Source organism: Saccopteryx bilineata, chromosome 11 (assembly GCF_036850765.1).
Source record: "Saccopteryx bilineata isolate mSacBil1 chromosome 11, mSacBil1_pri_phased_curated, whole genome shotgun sequence".
Lineage (NCBI taxonomy): Eukaryota > Metazoa > Chordata > Mammalia > Chiroptera > Emballonuridae > Saccopteryx > Saccopteryx bilineata.
The window spans coordinates 65,533,739-65,551,531 of NC_089500.1; the positions used below are offsets into that span (position 1 = coordinate 65,533,739).

At 42.4% G+C, this 17,793-nt stretch overlaps 1 protein-coding gene across 2 annotated transcripts; it reads left to right on the forward strand.

The window, feature by feature from the left end:
- Positions 1-3,197: 3,197 nt before the first annotated feature.
- MC2R (melanocortin 2 receptor) lies at positions 3,198-12,142 on the forward strand. 2 transcript variants are annotated; one of them, XM_066246774.1, is made up of 3 exons: positions 3,217-3,242; positions 7,746-7,897; positions 9,577-12,142. In XM_066246774.1, the coding sequence occupies exon 3, from the start codon at positions 9,693-9,695 to the stop codon at positions 10,584-10,586; it is 894 nt and encodes a 297-aa protein (XP_066102871.1). In that variant the 5' UTR covers positions 3,217-3,242; positions 7,746-7,897; positions 9,577-9,692; the 3' UTR covers positions 10,587-12,142. The 2 variants fall into 2 exon arrangements, with proteins under 2 accessions (XP_066102870.1, XP_066102871.1); XM_066246773.1 differs by lacking the exon at positions 7,746-7,897 and having other exon boundaries at positions 3,198-3,242.
- The last annotated feature ends 5,651 nt before the right edge of the window (positions 12,143-17,793 follow it).

The window sequence follows — 17,793 nt, forward strand, 5'->3', positions numbered from 1 at the left end:
TAGCCACCAAGTGTGGAAGAACAAAAGCTTCATTTAGTAGAGCACTTCCCGGATGAGGTTCTCTGGTCTGCAATACAGGGGCCAGAGAAGCCGCGCCGCCTCCCCTGTTTGGGGGTAATTTATAGCATCAGTAGGGTGGTCAGGTTGATATGACGTGGCAAAATTTCATTGGCTGACAGATGGTCATTCTTTTTCAAAGGGCTCCTGGGAAGTTTTTTTTTGGTGTGCAAGGGTGTGGGCGGTTCCAGCCAAAGTTCCCAGGCCTGGTTCCCCACGTGACCTTCCCCCATTGCCAACCGACCTCACAGCAGATTCTGGTGGCTGTCCCCCACTCGGTATGGGATTCAGCTGGTTTGCACTGGATCAGCAGAACTGATACCTACTTTTTTGTTGAGTTTGGTGATCTGGTTGTTTAAATGGCACTTATAATCTGGGTTCTCTATAAGGTGAGAGCCTGGGCAGCTGCCCAATATGGAAATCACAAATTTAAATTCCTTACTCTTTTTTAACATTCATCTGTGCAACAGCATATTCTAAGCACCTGTAGTAATGTTCATTCCATCCATAAGTGAAAAAAAATTGCAAGTGAGGATGTCAGTCAAGAAGCAGTATGGAAATACCTTAAATAACAGTTTTATTGATTTTTGTCAAGTATTAATATTTTTTCACTAATATTTTAAAACTCACAATCTAGTTTTGTGTACCTCTTTTATTGTTCTTATTTAAGTATTAAATGCATGAAATAATAAACTACCTTTCAGAATATTGTTTTTTTATACTTCAAACAGTCATTAGGGCAGAGAACCAGTTGTTAATTTATTTGAATCCCACCACTGCTCCCACCCTGTCTCTCCCTAATGCTGCCAATTCCACACGCTCTTCATGTGACTCTAGCCCTTCTAGCTCTTCCTCCACTGGAGCCCAGGGTAAGTGGCTGTGAACAAGATTTCATGCATTGGCTTTTTAAAAAGATGCCTGCCTCTCTGAGATTTCCTGTCTCTCATGCAGACAGAAACTTCACCTCTTTTTACTGCCACATGCTATGCCGACCCCTCTTCCAGGCTCTGGTGCTCCAGGCTGGAGCATCTGGCCTGAGGCTTAGGACCCACACCTCTCAGGGGAACCCTCCCTGCAGCAGAGATATCCCTCTGGCAACTCAGCTGTTGCTCACACGTGGAAGTGGGTGCCTCTCCTTTCTTCTCTCTGCACTTTCTACCAATCTTGATGTGGCTTTTTCTGTAAATCCTTGGTTATAGACTCCTCTTCATCTAGTCCTGAGTTGGTTTTTCAAGATAATTGTTCTTAAATTTAGTTATAATCTCAGGTTTGTACTGGGTGGAACATCCATCTACCTACTCTGTCACCATCTTGTGTGGACAGAAAAGGCCACATGCTAAGCCTGACAAGCTCAAGGAAAGCCTGCATGGTGGCCTTACAGACTCTGGGACCTAAAGTAAACACACAGGATGGTCTGAAATGAAAACTTTCTAATTAAAATCGGTTCATGGTGGGTAGTCATGTCCTAGGGAAGTATTTTTCTCTAACAAAGGTCAATGCTTACCTTAATTGAGCCTGTCTGTTGCTTTTGCATCTGCAATAACATACCTGATAACATACCTTTGCAATGTAAGAGTAATCATCTTTTCCTGCCTGCCTCAGGGTGCAGCCAGCCCACCAGAGCAGAAACCACATTGATTGTTAACTGTTAACTATCTCATACCTGCCTATGTAAAAGAAGTTTGAGTATATACACTTTTACTTTTTATCCAGTCCCAGAGATTTCCCAGTTTTGCTTTCTCCTGCCTCCTAATCTATCACCAATCAATTTTGTATAACCCCATTATGTCCTCCTTTTTTATTCTAATGTATAAAATAAGTGGTGAAACCGCTATTTTCTGGAGCATCTTCTCAAACCATTGAGGGTTTGCTTCCCTGCAACTGTTGACAGTTTGACTCAAATAAACTCATAAGAATTCTTAGAAGTTTGGACATTTCCTATGTGGACACTTGGATCCACTGCCCAGCTTTTATACACTGTTTCAACTGTGTGGCTTTTGTGGGGGCGAAGACCTATGGCATACCCTCAGCTGAGCCCTGGCGCATGCTGCCAGGCACACTGCCACTCACAAACAGTCCTAAGCCTGGGATGACCCTGAGCCCGGCAGTGCCCAGGGAGAACATGCTCTGCCTCAGGGACAAGCCAGAGGAAAGGGACTTCATAAAATTGCATTTCGCTGCCTGGGAAATCAAACTCAAACTTCTATTCTCAGCCTTTTCCAGACCACCCACATGTGAACATCTTTCAGCTTGGGGCTGGAGCTAATATTTTTAGAAATAGTTACTGGTTTGGAATCCACCCCAAAGCTCCAGTTCATCCTCAAACTTGGCCTCATGCCATACTTAGGCATTCAGGTTGATGTGCCTGATACTGATAGCCATTCCTCACATTTCTGTTTCCCAAGGCCACCTTGAGATAACTCTACCTCCCCATTCTCCTCACAAACACATGCGTGTACACATTCACATACACATACATACACGTACATATACATGTACACACATACATATCAGTCATTCCCGGCAGGCATTGCCAAACAGAAGACCAACAATATTGTGCCCTAAAACTATACACTTTTGCTTTGAATGATGAAAGTGTTGATGTTGGTTCAGAAAACTCAGGACATGAGGGTTTTCCTCTTGTTCTGACCTGTGCTCCATTAGCGGCCCTTGAACCCACATTTTCCTCTGTCTCACTGTTGTCTTGTGAAATATGGATAATAAGATTATTTACTTCTTCTTAATGAAATTAATGAATCAAATGCTTGCAAGATGTGTTTAAAAGTTTGTTGGAAATTTTAAAATAAATTCTTCCAAAACCATCTCCTCAAAACTCCAATTTATTAAATTTCTTAGTTTGAAATTAAACGCAAGTCTCCAATGATGCTAAGAAGGAACAAGGTCACAAGTGTGTGATCTGCCGTAGACATATCATAAACTTTGGAAACAACTCTGTTTAGCTCAACTCATGGAAATTATATCTGTTTCTTCATTTTCACATTAGCAGAAACATGCAGTCCACTTCATATGACATTTATTCAAGGTTATGATAACAAACTAACCGTCTCTCCCAATGATGCATCTGTTCCGGTCTCGCTGGCCCAAGGTCTATTCACTGACTTTTCTTTCAAACCTCATTCGTTCTCAGGCATTTCAGCCAGAAAGTTTCTTCTTCAAAACTGAAGGTAAGTACATTTTTTAGTATTTTCTTAGGTTCTTAAATGTTTGGGAATGATAAATAGAACAGTTAGAAACAAGTCTGAGAAAGGTTATATTCAGAATTCTTCCTAATAGCTTATCCTTTTCATCATAATTTTTCATTCTTCCTGAGGGAATATATCATTTTTATAATTGATTTATAACAATAAAATCTATTACTTGTTTTTCTAATTAAATCAACCTTCCCTGTTAATGTATTTATTTGCTTGTTTATATTCTTAGCCTTTATATTATCATCAAGCTCTACTGAAGGGTTATGACCGGGTTTTCCCTAATGGAAATAGGGGTGAAAAAATTATGCTTCTTTGGCCTTGCATAAGAGTCGCTCTTTTAAAAAGCATGACAGTTTTGCTATCATGGCACTCAGAAAAGCTGGTATACAGGTGGCTTCTTGAAATTCTGCCAACAGGATATGCATGTAGATTATTTGTGATTCCGGGCGATGTACACTCTCTCTGCCTTTCTTGTCCATCTATAGTTCTCTGACTTCCCTGGCGGCAACACAGAGTATAGTATAAATAAGAATTAAAAGCATGTCCATTATCACAAACTCCTTCAAAGTGTTTATCACTTAGAAAGCCGTGCAGCCTCTGCAGAGTTGAGACATTCACTCTTTGGTTCTGTCATGGAAGACATAAATTCTTTAGGATAAAGGTCCCACTCTTTTCATAAAAACAGCTAGTCGTTACATTTTCATTTCCCTAGGCTGCCTTGAGATAATCCTACCACACTTTCTCCTCCCAAACATAAGCATGTACACACATACACATGTACACATACATGCATATACATGTACACACATACACATATATGCACACACACGAAGTCCTAAAGGTATAGGAATGGCAAGACCCTGAGAAAGATTGGGAAGAGGCGAGCTCCCTTCAGCGCACTCTGAGCAGAAGTGCAGAAGGTGGTGACAAGCTGTGGTTGCTCATTCATGTATTTATCAAAAATGTCCACTGGCTACTTCATGCCAGGCCTTGCTGCAAGCCCCAGCCAGAGTGCCAGCTGCCCGCCTCTAGGAGCACTAGGGGACAAACAGACAGCCACAGCATCCTGTATCTCTCATGGCAGAGTAAGTGTTTTGCTTCAACTGAGCTTTCACTGCCTCAAAGAAACTTAGGATAGTTCAGTGTAAAAAAATTTAAGGCATTTTATTATTTATCTTGTTCATTTTTCTAGCTATGCTTCCCATCTGAACTTAATGGCTAACTAACCTTTACTAAGATTTTTTTTTTTCAGTGTAAGCAGCACTTATTTTGCACTGATTGTGCAAATATTGCAATGGCCAGGTTCTCTGCTAGGCATCAAGCATACGGAGATGGCAAGGACAGTTCTCATCCTAAATAACTCAGAATCCATTCATGAGGGAAGACCATGTGCTTTTCTGTGAATAAGGCCATCAGAGAAAGAAAGACAAATAGTATAGAGGAGCACAGATGGGGAGCCCTTTCATTCTCCTTTGAGAAAGGGGAGGCCATTTAAGAACATCTGCACAATGACAAGAATGCGTGTGTTGATCATGAAAAGGTGATGAAAGTGGGGAAGGGACATTACGTGGCCATCATACCACCATGACAAGAAAGAGCAGAATGAGGCTGCCTCATACTCCAAAATACTAGGTCAGTTCAAGGTCCCTTATTATTGATGCTAGACAGAATTTAAAATAGGGCGTGCATTGAATTCAGAAGAGCCATTATTTATTACTAATGAGCACTGCCACATGAATAGCCACACTGTAGAGGCAGACATGCTTCTATTCAGTAACATCAAGAAATTGGCTTTAGCTGGTGAAGGTAATTCAGTGCTAGCAAAGACTGTTGGGATAGCTCAGGATCAGTAAGTGAAACAGAAATTTATCTATTTTCTCCTTGCCTTTTCTTTCAACAGAATACTGATTATCCACAAGTCTTATTATGATGCTATTTTATTTCATTTTATTTAGCACAAAAACAGCCTTAGAGTCAGTAGCAGCTAGTCCCCAGGATCTCCCACCACTCGTGCCCAAACTAGCACGCCCCTTACATTCCCATGTGCTTGGGGGAGGGGAAGCAGAACCAGCACCTAGTCAGACTGCCTCATGGACTGAAATTCTGCTGCTTCCACTTATGCCAGCTTTCAGGGCCTGTTTGGAAAAAGGAGAAAGCATGGGCCTTGGAACAAAGCACATTTAGCAGCTGAATACCTTGAGCAAGCTATTTAACCTCTCTGAGCCTCAGTTTTCTCTTCTATAAAATTGGTAGGTTAGCAGAAATTAGGAATAATATCCCTTATATTTGATTAGAGCATTGAAAGAGAATACCTTGGGCTGCACATCCTCCCTGACCTCTAACTCAAAGACCACTGTAAGAGAAGCCATGGCAAAACCAAATTGTCTTTATTTTTTTTTTTCTGTATTTTTCTGAAGCCGGAAACGGGGAGAGACAGTCAGACAGACTCCCGCATGCGCCCGACCAGGATCCACCCAGCACGCCCACCAGGGGGCGATGCTCTGCCCACCAGGGGTGATGCTCTGCCCCTCCGGGACATTGCTCTGTTGCAACCAGAGCCACTCTAGCGCCTGGGGCAGAGGCCGAGGAGCCATCCCCAGCGCCCGGGCCATCTTTGCTCCAATGGAGCCTCGGCTGCGGGAGGGGAAGAGAGAGACAGAGAGGAAGGAGAGGGGGAGGGATGGAGAAGCAGATGGGCGCTTCTCCTGTGTGCCCTGGCCGGGAATCGAACCCGGGACTTCTGCACGCCAGGCCGACACTCTACCACTGAGCCAACCGGCCAGGGCCCCAAATTGTCTTTAAAGTGAACTTTAGAATGCAATGATGCCTTGGCAACTTCTTTTCATCTGTTAGAATATTAATTAAACTTGCTAAACACACATTGGGGTCCTACACAGTAGACAATGAGTTACCTGCAGTAGGCAAGCCACCATGTAGCAGCCATGACTCATTATCAAGTCACCATAACATTACCTGTTCTTTCTCAGGTGTGTGTCTTATCTCCTCAGTTAGATTTTGGTGGCCACTATGCTGTTTCCTATCTTTTTTATTCCCAACCACATATAACCTAAAGTTGTATCCTAAAAGGTGTTTTTTAAAAGCCAATTTTTTAATGCAATTACTTGGATTAAAGCCAAAAGATCCTAAAGCTTTCCTCCCTCCTAATCCTTCCATAAACCCACTCATGCCATGTCCCTTGGGTAACAACCGCCCTGTTAGCTAACAGCCCTTCATCCCCTGGAACTGAGACCCACTGTAGACTATACAAAGGCAGTGACCCCTAGTTCTTCAACACTCCAGAGCAAGGTCCAGAGACCACAAGCTGCCCAACATGCTCATAATGGCCCTGGGGTCCCGTTAGGCTGGGGTTAGCTCACTTCCCAAAGGTAGTGAGTGATACCTGAAGCCAGGTGAGGCGAAGAAAGCATTGAGTCAACCATCCAAAGATATAAAGTAAGTTTAAAATTCTTCATCTGGAAAAGGAAAGCAGTTGTTCACTATTGTTTTATTTAATGACATTTGTTCAGCTCACTGAACCAGTCAAAAACTATTTCATGTTTTTGCAAAAGAAAGACGATTTGGATCTATTTCAGGGATGGGAATCAAAACAGAACTGTTTAGTGAAGAATCTAATATTCATTTTTAAGGTATACTACGACACATTTATTCAATTAAAAAAAGTGTCCTTCAATAGAGGATTGGATAAAGAAGATGTGGTACATATATACAATGGAATACTACTCAGCCATAAAAAATGATGACATGGTGACATTTACAACAACATGGACAGACATTGAGGACATTATGCTAAGTGAAATAAGTAAATCAGAAAAAGCTAAGAACCACATGCTTTCACACATAGGGGGATATAAAAATGAGACTAATGAACATAAATAAAAGTAAAATGGTTACCAGGGGGAGGGTGTTGTAGGTGGGGAGGGGAGTAAAGAAGGACAAATATATGGTGATTGAAAATGATTTGACTTTGGCTCATGGGCAAATAACACAATGAACAGTTCAAATGTTATAGAAATGTTTACCTGAAACTTGTGTACACTGATTGATCAATGTCACCCTATTAAGTTTAATTTTATAAATAAAATTTTTAAAAGCTCTAAGAAAGGAGCTTTGAGCCCCAGAAAAGCCACAAAAAAGAATGAACTCCTACTGTTTGCAACAGTATAAATGAATCTAGAGCAGGGGTCTCAAACTCACAGCCCGCAGGCCGCATGCGGCCCGCCGAACAATTTTGTGCGGCCTGCAGACTAATCCACGAAGTTCAAAATATTTTGGATAAAATTAAGTAAGCCTAGGGGCCTACTTGTATTTTTTATTTCTCTAGCATCCTAGCTAGATATTAGCTTAGTTAACAGCAGTTGTGATGCAAACTACAGTTTCTGGTCGTTTTGTGACACTGAGTAAACTGCATGTACGATTGTGCTTGTTGTACTGATTTTTTTTTGTTTTCAACTGCAGTGAGAAAAGTGTTGTGTAACAGTTGCCTTTTGTAGACCTAGTGCGGGCCGCCGAACGGCTGTGATCTTGCTCTGCGGCCCACATGCTGAGTTGAGTTTGAGACCCCTGATCTAGAGGGTGGCGGCTAAGTGAAGTAAGATAGTCACAGAAAGGCAAGTACAGTATGATCTCACTTATATGTGGAATCTAAACAAGCTAAACAAACAAAACGAAAACTGACAGGTGCAGGGAACAGACTGATGGTTGTCAGAGGGGAGGTGGGTTGGAGGACTGGATGAAAAAGGTAAAGGGATCAAGAAATATAAATTGGTAATTTCAAAATAGTCACAGGGATGTAAAGTACAGCATAGAAATAGAGTCAATAACATTGTAATAACTGTGTATGCTGTCAGATGTGTACTTGAAATATCAGGGGGAACACTTCATAAAAGTATATAATTGTCCGACCACTATGCTCTACTCCTGAAACTAATACAAAATAATATTGAATGTAAACAGTAATTGAAAAAATTAAAAAATATATAAAGTGACGTCAGAGAAATGGCGGCATAAGAGATACATACTCCCGATCTCTCCCCTTGAAATTTCAACAAATTCTACAACTATATGCAGAGAATAAACCCCAGCTGAACCTTAAAAGTACACATACCAGGTAGACAACGGTTTGATTGTGCGAGAAGGCGAGCCAAAGATAAAATCTGCTCACGGAAGAAAAAAAAGCCAGAGGACTGAGTTTTTCTATTTCCTCAGAGACCTGAGGGACGGAGGCACCGTTAGCACGGGCTTTGTCTCAGAACCGGGAGAGGAGAGTCTGGCAGGGGTCGTCAAACTTTTTATAAAAATCGCCCACTTTTGCAGTGCTCGTCAACCTGGTCCATACCACGCTGGGACCAGGTTGACCAGCACTGCAAAAGTGGGCAAAGGGTAATGTTTATTTTTATCTCCGGCCTCAAAATTCCAGTCAAGATTTGTCACAGAGCTGGTAGGATGAACGTCCAGTAAATTATTTTATTTAAATTACTTCACCATTATATTTCATTGAGGTTATAAAGCTCAGCGGTAGAGCGTCGGCCTGGCGTGCGGGGAACCCGGGTTCGATTCCTGGCCAGGGCACATAGGAGAAGCGCCCATTTGCTTCTCCACCCCCACCCCCTCCTTCCTCTCTGTCTCTCTCTTCCCCTCCCGCAGCCAAGGCTACATTGGAGCAAAGATGGCCCAGGCGCTGGGGATGGCTCCTTGGCCTCTGCCCCAGGCGCTAGAGTGGCTCTGGTTGTGGCAGAGCGACGCCCAGAGGGGCAGAGCATCGCCCCCTGGTGGGCAGAGCATCGCCCCTGGTGGGCGTGCCGGGTGGATCCCGGTCGGGCGCATGCGGGAGTCTGTCTGACTGTCTCTCCCCGTTTCCAGCTTCAGAAAAATACAAAAAAAAAAAAAAATTAACATGACCTTACCAGGCGGTGGTGCAGTGGATAGAGTGTAGGACTGGGATGCGGAGGACCCAGGTTTGAGACCTCCAGGTCTCCACCTTGAGCGCGGGCTCATCTGGCTTGAGCAGGCTCACCAGCTTGGACCCAAGGTCACTGGCTCGAGCAAGGGGTTACTCGGTCTGCTGCAGGCCCACAGTCAAGGCACATATGAGAAAGCAATCAATGAACAACTTAAGGTGTCACAACAAAAAACTAATGATTGATGCTTCTCATCTCTGTCTGTTCCTGTCTGTCTGTCTGTCCCTATCTATCACTCTCTCTGACTTTTTCTCTATCTCTGTAAAAAAAAAAAATTAACATGGCTTGTTTTTATTTTGCAACTGATATTTCTACATATTCTTTCTTAGGTGATCGTGTGATTTTACCTCAGACCTTCCGTACAAAGAAAAAAAGACTGAAGAATCAGTCACGTTTTAATTTGTCAAGACCAAGTAAATCACTATCGTAACCACAAGAAGGAGAAATGAAGCACATAATCAATCTATATGAAAAAATCAATGATACAGCAAGAAATAATTCAGACTGTCCTCATGTGGTTTTGCCAGAAGAGATATTTTTTACAATATCCATCATCGGTGTTTTGGAGAATCTGACTGTCCTTCTCGCTGTGATCAAGAATAAAAATCTCCAGGCACCCATGTACTTTTTTATTTGCAGCTTGGCCATTTCTGATATGTTGGGAAGCCTGTATAAGATCTTGGAAAATATTCTGATTATGTTCAGAAACATGGGTTATCTCAAACCTCGTGGCAATTTTGAAACCACAGCAGATGACATCATTGACTCCCTGTTCATTCTTTCCCTACTTGGCTCCATTTTCAGCCTGTCTGTGATTGCTGCTGACCGCTACATCACAATTTTCCATGCTTTGCAGTACCACAGCATTGTGACCATGCGCCGTGCCATTATTGTCCTGATAGTCATCTGGACGTGCTGCACGTGCAGTGGCATCACCATAGTGATCTTCTCCCATCACATTCCCACAGTGGTCACCTTTACATCATTGTTCCCTCTGATGTTGGTTTTCATCCTGTGTCTCTATGTGCACATGTTTTTGCTGGCCCATTATCACGCTAGGAAGATCTCAACACTTCCCAGAGCCAACATGAAAGGAGCCATCACATTGACCATCTTGCTTGGGGTCTTCATTTTCTGTTGGGCCCCATTCGTCCTTCATGTCCTCTTAATGACATTCTGCCCAAATAACCCTTACTGTATCTGTTACATGTCCCTCTTCCAGGTGAATGGCATGTTGATCATGTGCAATGCAGTCATTGATCCCTTTATATATGCCTTTCGAAGCCCAGAGCTCAGGGAAGCATTCAAAAAAATGATCTTCCGCAGCAGGTACCAGTAGAATTATTGGTTCCTGATTTTAGGAACCATGATGATACTATTGTCAAGTGATAGAATACTATGACATACCAACAAATATTAATGCTCCTAACTGTTATCGTAGGTAGGTATATATTAATTTAAAAAAAGGGAGCAAAGGCATTCAGACATTATTAAGCATAATAAACTAGGGAGCTGAATCAGATAATAAACCTGCTTCACTAAGAAGTTGCACAATTCATAGGCTCCCTAGGGGACCTCTGCATCCTTTGCCCTTGGGACCTAATCCCCAAAGCCAGCAGAAAGGATCATTGCTGGTCTCTGCTGGGGAAGGAATAAAAATAGTAGTCCTTGGCCGGTTGGCTCAGTGGTAGAGTGTCGGCCCGGCATGTGGAAGTCTCAGGTTCAATTCCCAATCAGGGCACACAGGAGAAGCACCCATCTATTTCTCCACCCCCACTTTTCTCCTCCCCTCCTGCAGCCATGGCTCAAATAGAGCAAGTTGACCCCAGGCACTGATGCTGAGGATGGCTCTATGGCCTCCACCTCAGGTGCTAAAAAAAAAAAAAAAAAGAAAGAAAAAAGAAAATTGTTCCTGTTGCAACAAGTTGCAAGGACCCCAGATGGGTAGAGCATTGCCCCCTAGTGGGCTTGCTGGGTAGATCAGGCACACACAGGAGTCTGTCTCTGCTGGGTACATGCCCAGTAAAAACAAGATGGTGCAGGGGGAGGTAAACACATGTGCAGCAGGAACTAAGATGGCAGTCATAAGGGGCGGAGCCTAGTCTTGGAAAAGGATAATTGGATAAGGGGCGCAGAACCTCAGATGAACTAGGAAATAGTTTGGTTAAGGGAAGAACCCAAGGGCAAGCCCAGAAAAATTGGGAAATCGGTTAGTTTGAAAAAGTGCCTGCTCCTTCCCAAGCCCAGGATAATATAATCAAGTGGTTTTCAACTACCAGTCTGCCAGGAATTTTGTGCACATCTGCAAGTTAACCACCCTGATGTTGCATGAAGATTATAGAGTCTATAATAATTGAGTCTATAATCTTCATACAACATAAGAGTAGTTAACTCTTTCATGGATGGGCATAGAATTTCTGGCAGACAGCCAATGCTCTGTGGACTGGTGGTTGAAAACCACTGATATAATTCAAGCTTAACAAACTTTTCTCTAGGTGGCTCTTTCTCTCTCTCTCTCTCTCTCTGACTCCCTCTCTCTTTCTGTAACACATGCTCACCACATGCACTCACGCATTCTCTCTCCATAACAGCTTTATGGGCCTAGCAGCCGCCTGGGCTATAAGCACTGACTCCAAGACAGGCTCAAAGCACAAGCCTGGGCACAGCACCTGGAGAAGCACAGCTGGGAACAGACTGAGCTAGCAGAATGGGGACAAAGACTAACCTGGACTAAATCTTGGCATAGTAGAGAATCGCTGAACACTGGCCTTTCTCCTGGGCTTGATGAAAACAAGGTTGGACTCCCCACCCCACCCCCCATGGAGGAAGATAAGACACTGGGAACCTGGAGGCAGGCCTTTGATTTTGCTTCTACAATAAATCTTATCATTACAATTTGTCTTCCCATGTGTGGTCCCTGGAATACTTTCTTTGTGACTCCATGAAAGAGCCCCATTTCCACCAGCAACACAACTGTCCTTTCCTTCCCTGGTGTGCATGAGGATTATCCTTCTTATTAGTATTCATAATAGTTTGGTTCTATGGGAACAGTCTTGCTGCTGTACTCCTTTTATAACTAGAAAGATAAAATAATGTACTAAAAAGGAAGACAGAATACAAGGGATATACAGAAATACAAATTTGAGAACTTTGGGCTAAGGGAAAAACTTGTTCTTCTATAGATATCTAGCAAACCTATTACTGAAGTGACCTTTCTAGGCTGGAGGCCACTGTAACTGATTTCTAGAAGGTAAAGTATCAGGGTCCTCAGTGCTCAGAATTACTGGTGAAAAATAAATATGGTTTTCTCCTCTACCTTCACATGTAATTCAAACAAAGACAGTGTTGAAGTGCATTCGTTTGAATAAGGAAGACCAGCAAGCCTCAGATTTTCCCCATAATTGTTACTTTAATTCTTCTATGAAAACACCAAATTTTAAAATTGCTTTGCTAATACCATAAGCATATTTTCAGTTTTGTTGATGATCTAGCCTTGAGTCATACCGCTGAGCATGTTAGTAAAAACAGGAAGTACTATAGTTGATTTGATGTCCTCTTTAGTGCAGAAATATACTACTTCTGTGCCCTTTCTAATAAAAATGGAGAGAAATTTCCTCTCCTTTCTCTCATTTCTCCATTGCTATGGTATGAATGTTTCTCCTCCCACCCCCAAAATCCACACATGATGAAATCTTACTCCTGAAAGATGTTAGTATTAGGAGGTGGGGCCTTTGGGAATACTTAGGTCATGAGGGTGGAGCCCTCATGAATGGGATTAGTGCCCTTATAAAAAAGGTCACAGCAACATCCCTTACTATTTCTGCCATGTGAGTACAGTGAGAGAAAGCACCAGCTAGGAGCCGGGAAAAGGAACCTCACCCCACCATGCTGCACCCCACCTTCCAGCCTCCGTAACTGTGAGAAATAAATTTCTGATGTTCATAAGCAATCCAGTCAGTTGCATTTTATTGTAGCATCCAGAACACACACATATTCATGAACAGACATCAGTAATGCAATAAAAATCCCACTCCTTCAACCACACATTCACTGGGCTGTGGTAGAACAGAGGCTGAGAGGGCAGTAAAGGAGCACCCCCAGACCATTTGATTAAGACCTACTGAGAAGCATAAGCAAATCAATAAAGAATCTTGAAAAACTGTAGTCAATGTTGCCTAGAATGTGGAGACATACAGTAATATCAACAACAATAATGCCTACCTATTACCAAACAGTTACAACAAGCCAGGTAGTATTCTGAGCTTTGCATAGATTACTTCTCACAACAGCCTTAAGACTAAGTACTATTACTATCATCATTTTTTTTTAGGTGAATAAACTGAAGTTCAGAGATACTAAGTGATTTCAGTGGCAGCGGACTCTAACGTAGTTCTTTTGATCCCTGCCTCCTGGTATTTGGCATTTCTGCGTAACCCCTCCCTGCCTTTTGAATGTGGGTAGACTGTGACTTGTTTCTAATTCACAGAATATGGCAAATGGGGTGGAATGTCGTTCTCATAATTATATAACATTATATAAAATACCATCTTGCTAAGGGATTTTTTAGAGGAACTCTGCTTACTGGCTTGATAAAGTAAGTAGACGTTCTGGGAAATCCATGTGGCGAGGAATGACAGGCAGCCTCTAGTTCCTGGGCAAACAATGCAGGATCTCAGCCCTGAATGCTGCTGACAGCCGCGTGAGTCTGGAAGCAGACCCTGAGCATCAGATGACAGGACAGTCCACCCCACACCTTGACTGCAGCCTTGTGAGATCCTGAGCAGAGGATCTAGATAAACTATGCCCCATTATGATCCATGGAAACTATGAGATAGCATACATGTGCTGTTTCAAGCCTCTAAGTTTGTGGAAATTTGTTATGCAATCATGGAAAACTAATACACCTACCCAAATCAAGTTAGTGAGTGGCAGAGTTAAGACTCAACTCCAGGCTGCAGAGTGTCCCCAAAGTCCACGACAGAATGACTATTCATTTTGTTTCATTCCATGTCAGGATAGGCAAGCAGGGCCCCCAAGTTAAGAATATTGGGGGCCCTGCTTTCCCAACTAAGCACTTAGTTCCTAATATAGGAGTGTCACTCAGAGAGAAGGGCACCATTGTCCCCACCCTAAATCCAAAGCTCTTGATCAGAGATGTTGCCTGAAAGGGGAAGCAGGCCATAATACAAACAGCTCCTAATACCTACTCAAAGTAACTGACTTCATTTTCAACAGAGTGTAGAAAAGTCCCAGCACTCTCAGCACTCTCAAGAACAGAAGAGATCTGGGCAAAAGTCAGTTGTGAAAAGAACAATAGATTTATTAAAAATACAGACAGATCTATAAGCTATGCAGTTTGCTGAGAAAAAGAGAGAGCAGTGAGGGCCTTCCTGTGGTCAGAACACATCTCAATCACTTACTCAAGAACTATCCCAAATTTGGTCCTGGCAGTTGGCTCAGTGGTAGAGGGTCAGCCCAGCATGTGGAAGTCCCAGGTTCGATTCCCAGTCAGGGCACACAGGAGAAGCTCCCATCTGCTTCTCCACCCCCTTCTCATTTCTCTCTCTGTCTTTTTCTCTCTCTTCTCTTCCCCTCCTGCAGCCATGGCTCAATTGGAGGGAGTTGGCCCAGGGCGCTCAGGCACTAAATAAATGGCTCTGGTTGCAACAGATCAAGGGCCTCAGGTGGGCAGAGCATTGCCTTCTAGTGGGCTTGCCAGGTGGATCCCAGTCAGGGGGCATGTAGGAGACGTCTCTGTCTCTCCTCCTCTCACTAAATAAAAAATGAAAGAAAGAAAGAAAGAAAGAAAGAAAGAAAGAAAGAAAGAAAGAAAGAAAGGAGAGAGAAAGAATGAATGAAAGAAAGAATTATCCCAAATTTAATTAGTCTTTGGAGCCCAACTTTGATTAGCTTTTGGATCATTTTATGCCCCAGGACATTGTTGAAAACAATAAAGAGTCAGTCAGAAATTAGGGGAGTATAATATCTGGGTATGGTCAGGGAAGGAGCAGTCAAATACACTGTCAGTCATTCCCTGGTGATTATAAGCAAGGTCAAGTCTGTACCCCCTGAGGAGAACATCAGAGACATAATACTACAAAGTGGAGTGGCAGGGGTGGGGGGTAAACCTCACTAAAATAATTCAGCCAGTCACCAAACAAGTAAAGAAGCAACTAAGATAGCAAACCTCAGAAGGGGAAAGGGACCAGTTCCCAGAGTACTACATTGTATTATCTAAAATATCCAGTTTTCAACAAAAACTACACGACATGCAAAGAAACAGAAAATATAATCTATATACCGGGAAGGGGGTGGGGGGGAAGCTGGCAACAGAACTGCCTGTGAGAGCCAACCAGATGTCAAACTTAGTAAAGATATCAAAGTAGAAGTTACAAATATGTTCAAAAAATTAAACACAGAAATCAAGGGAGTGCTTAATGAAGAAAGGGATAGGTAAATTTCAGTAAGAAATCCCAGTGGCATTTTTAATTACCTATTATTCTCCAGTCCCCACCTTGCCAGTGGTCATGAAAATGGTTCCAGGATCTTGTTCTCAAAAAATTGGGGTTGCGTTTTTGACTACTCTGGTGGTTCCCTGAGGAAATAGCACAGAAGCTGGCCTTTGTTTAATGTTCCTCAATCTGGCATGAGGTCCCAGAAGGTATCTAATAAAACATGTAAAGACAGCCTGACCTGTGGTGGCGCAGTGGATAAAGTGTCGACCTGGAAATGCTGAGGTCGCCGGTTCGAAACCCTGGGCTTGCCTGGTCAAGGCACATATGGGAGTTGATGCTTCCTGCTCCTCCCCCCTTCTCTCTCTATCTCTCTCCTCTCTCTCTCTCTCCCTCTCTCTCTCCTTTCTAAAATGAATAAATAAAATTAAAATAAAAAAATTTTTAAAAAAAGATGGAAGTAATCCTCAAAAAAAAAAAAAAAATGTAAAGACAGAGTTACTATGGAGAGCCACTATGTGCTATATCCATAGCCACCACAGTTGAGGGATGGAGAATGGGACAAGCAGCAGACAGACCTAAAATCCTGTGAAAGAGGATGCGAAGAAGGAAGATTTTGGGTAAATAAGGGCTTTCAGGGGCACCATGTACACCAGAGAATCTGGAGTGCAACATGCATATTCATGGTTCAAAAATGACCTGAGAGGACCCTAAACTTATACTTCTGACTGACCCTTGGGCACAGCACAAACAAAAACTAAAAGCTAACGCAAAGTTTAAACAATCTGACTCAATGTTAAAAGAGTGTCCCAGCTCAGAGCCAATCTGTAAAGATCGGAAATGTTTTTCTTTTTTCCTCCTGTATTTAAGGAAATTTCTGTTGGGTCACTGGCTGAACATAGATAAAGGAACAGAAACATCAGTGACTGCACCCAAAACAAACACAGTCTTTATAAAAATTGTTTGGAAAAAAATCACTAAACAAGTGGATGGCTGTAGCCCTCAATAGTAAACAATACAAAACTCTTGGGAGGGGAGAGAATCTGATTTTCAGAGTTACCACATTATAGTACTTAAAGTGTCCAATTTTCGACAAAATAAATGTAAGGCATATGAAGAAATAGGAAAGTATGGCCCATTCACAGGGAAAAAGGAAATGGATAGAAACACTCCCTAAGGAAGTCCAGACATTGAACTTACAAGACAAAAACTTTAAATCAACTGTCCTAAATGTGTTCAAAGTGCTAAAAAAAAAAAAAACAACCATGGATAAAGAAGTAAGGGAAACCATGAAAATAATGTGTATGAAATGTATATTTAAAAAATATATGAAAGGAGGGGAAGAGAGAGACAGAGAGGAAGGAGAGGGGGACGGGTGGAGAAGCAGATGGGCCCCTCCCACAGCCGAGGCTCCATTGGAGCAAGAGATGGCCCAGGCGCTGGGGATAGCTCCTTGGCCTCTGCCTCAGGCGCTAGAATGGCTCTGGTCGCAACAGAGCGAAGCAACGCCCCGGATGGGCAGAGCATCGCCCCCTGGTGGGCGTGCCGGGTGAATCCCGGTGGGGCACATGCGGGAGTCTGTCTGACTACCTCCCCGTTTCCAGCTTCAGAAAAATACAAAAAAATAAATAAAAAAAATATATATATATGAAAGGAGATTTAAAAAGAGAGTAAATTAAAATTCTGGAGCTGAAAAGCACAATATTAGAAATGAAAATTTTATTAGAGAGGGATTCAAAAGCATATTTGAGAAGACAAAAGGAATACTCATCAAATGTGAAAACAAGACAAAATTATCCAGTCTGAGGAGCAAAAATTAATTAATTAATTAATTACAGAAGAAGAACAGAGCTTAAGGGATCTGTGGGACATCATCAAGTATATCAACATATGCATTATGGAGTCCCAGAAGGAAAAGACAGAGAGAAATGGCAAAAAGCATACTTGAAGAAATACAGGCAAAAAACTTCCCAAATAATATAAAATACATGAGCCTAACATCTAAGTTCATCAAACTTCAAGTAGAATAAATTCGAAGACATTCACTATGAGACACATTATAATCAAAGGGAGAATCTTGAAACCAACGTGAGA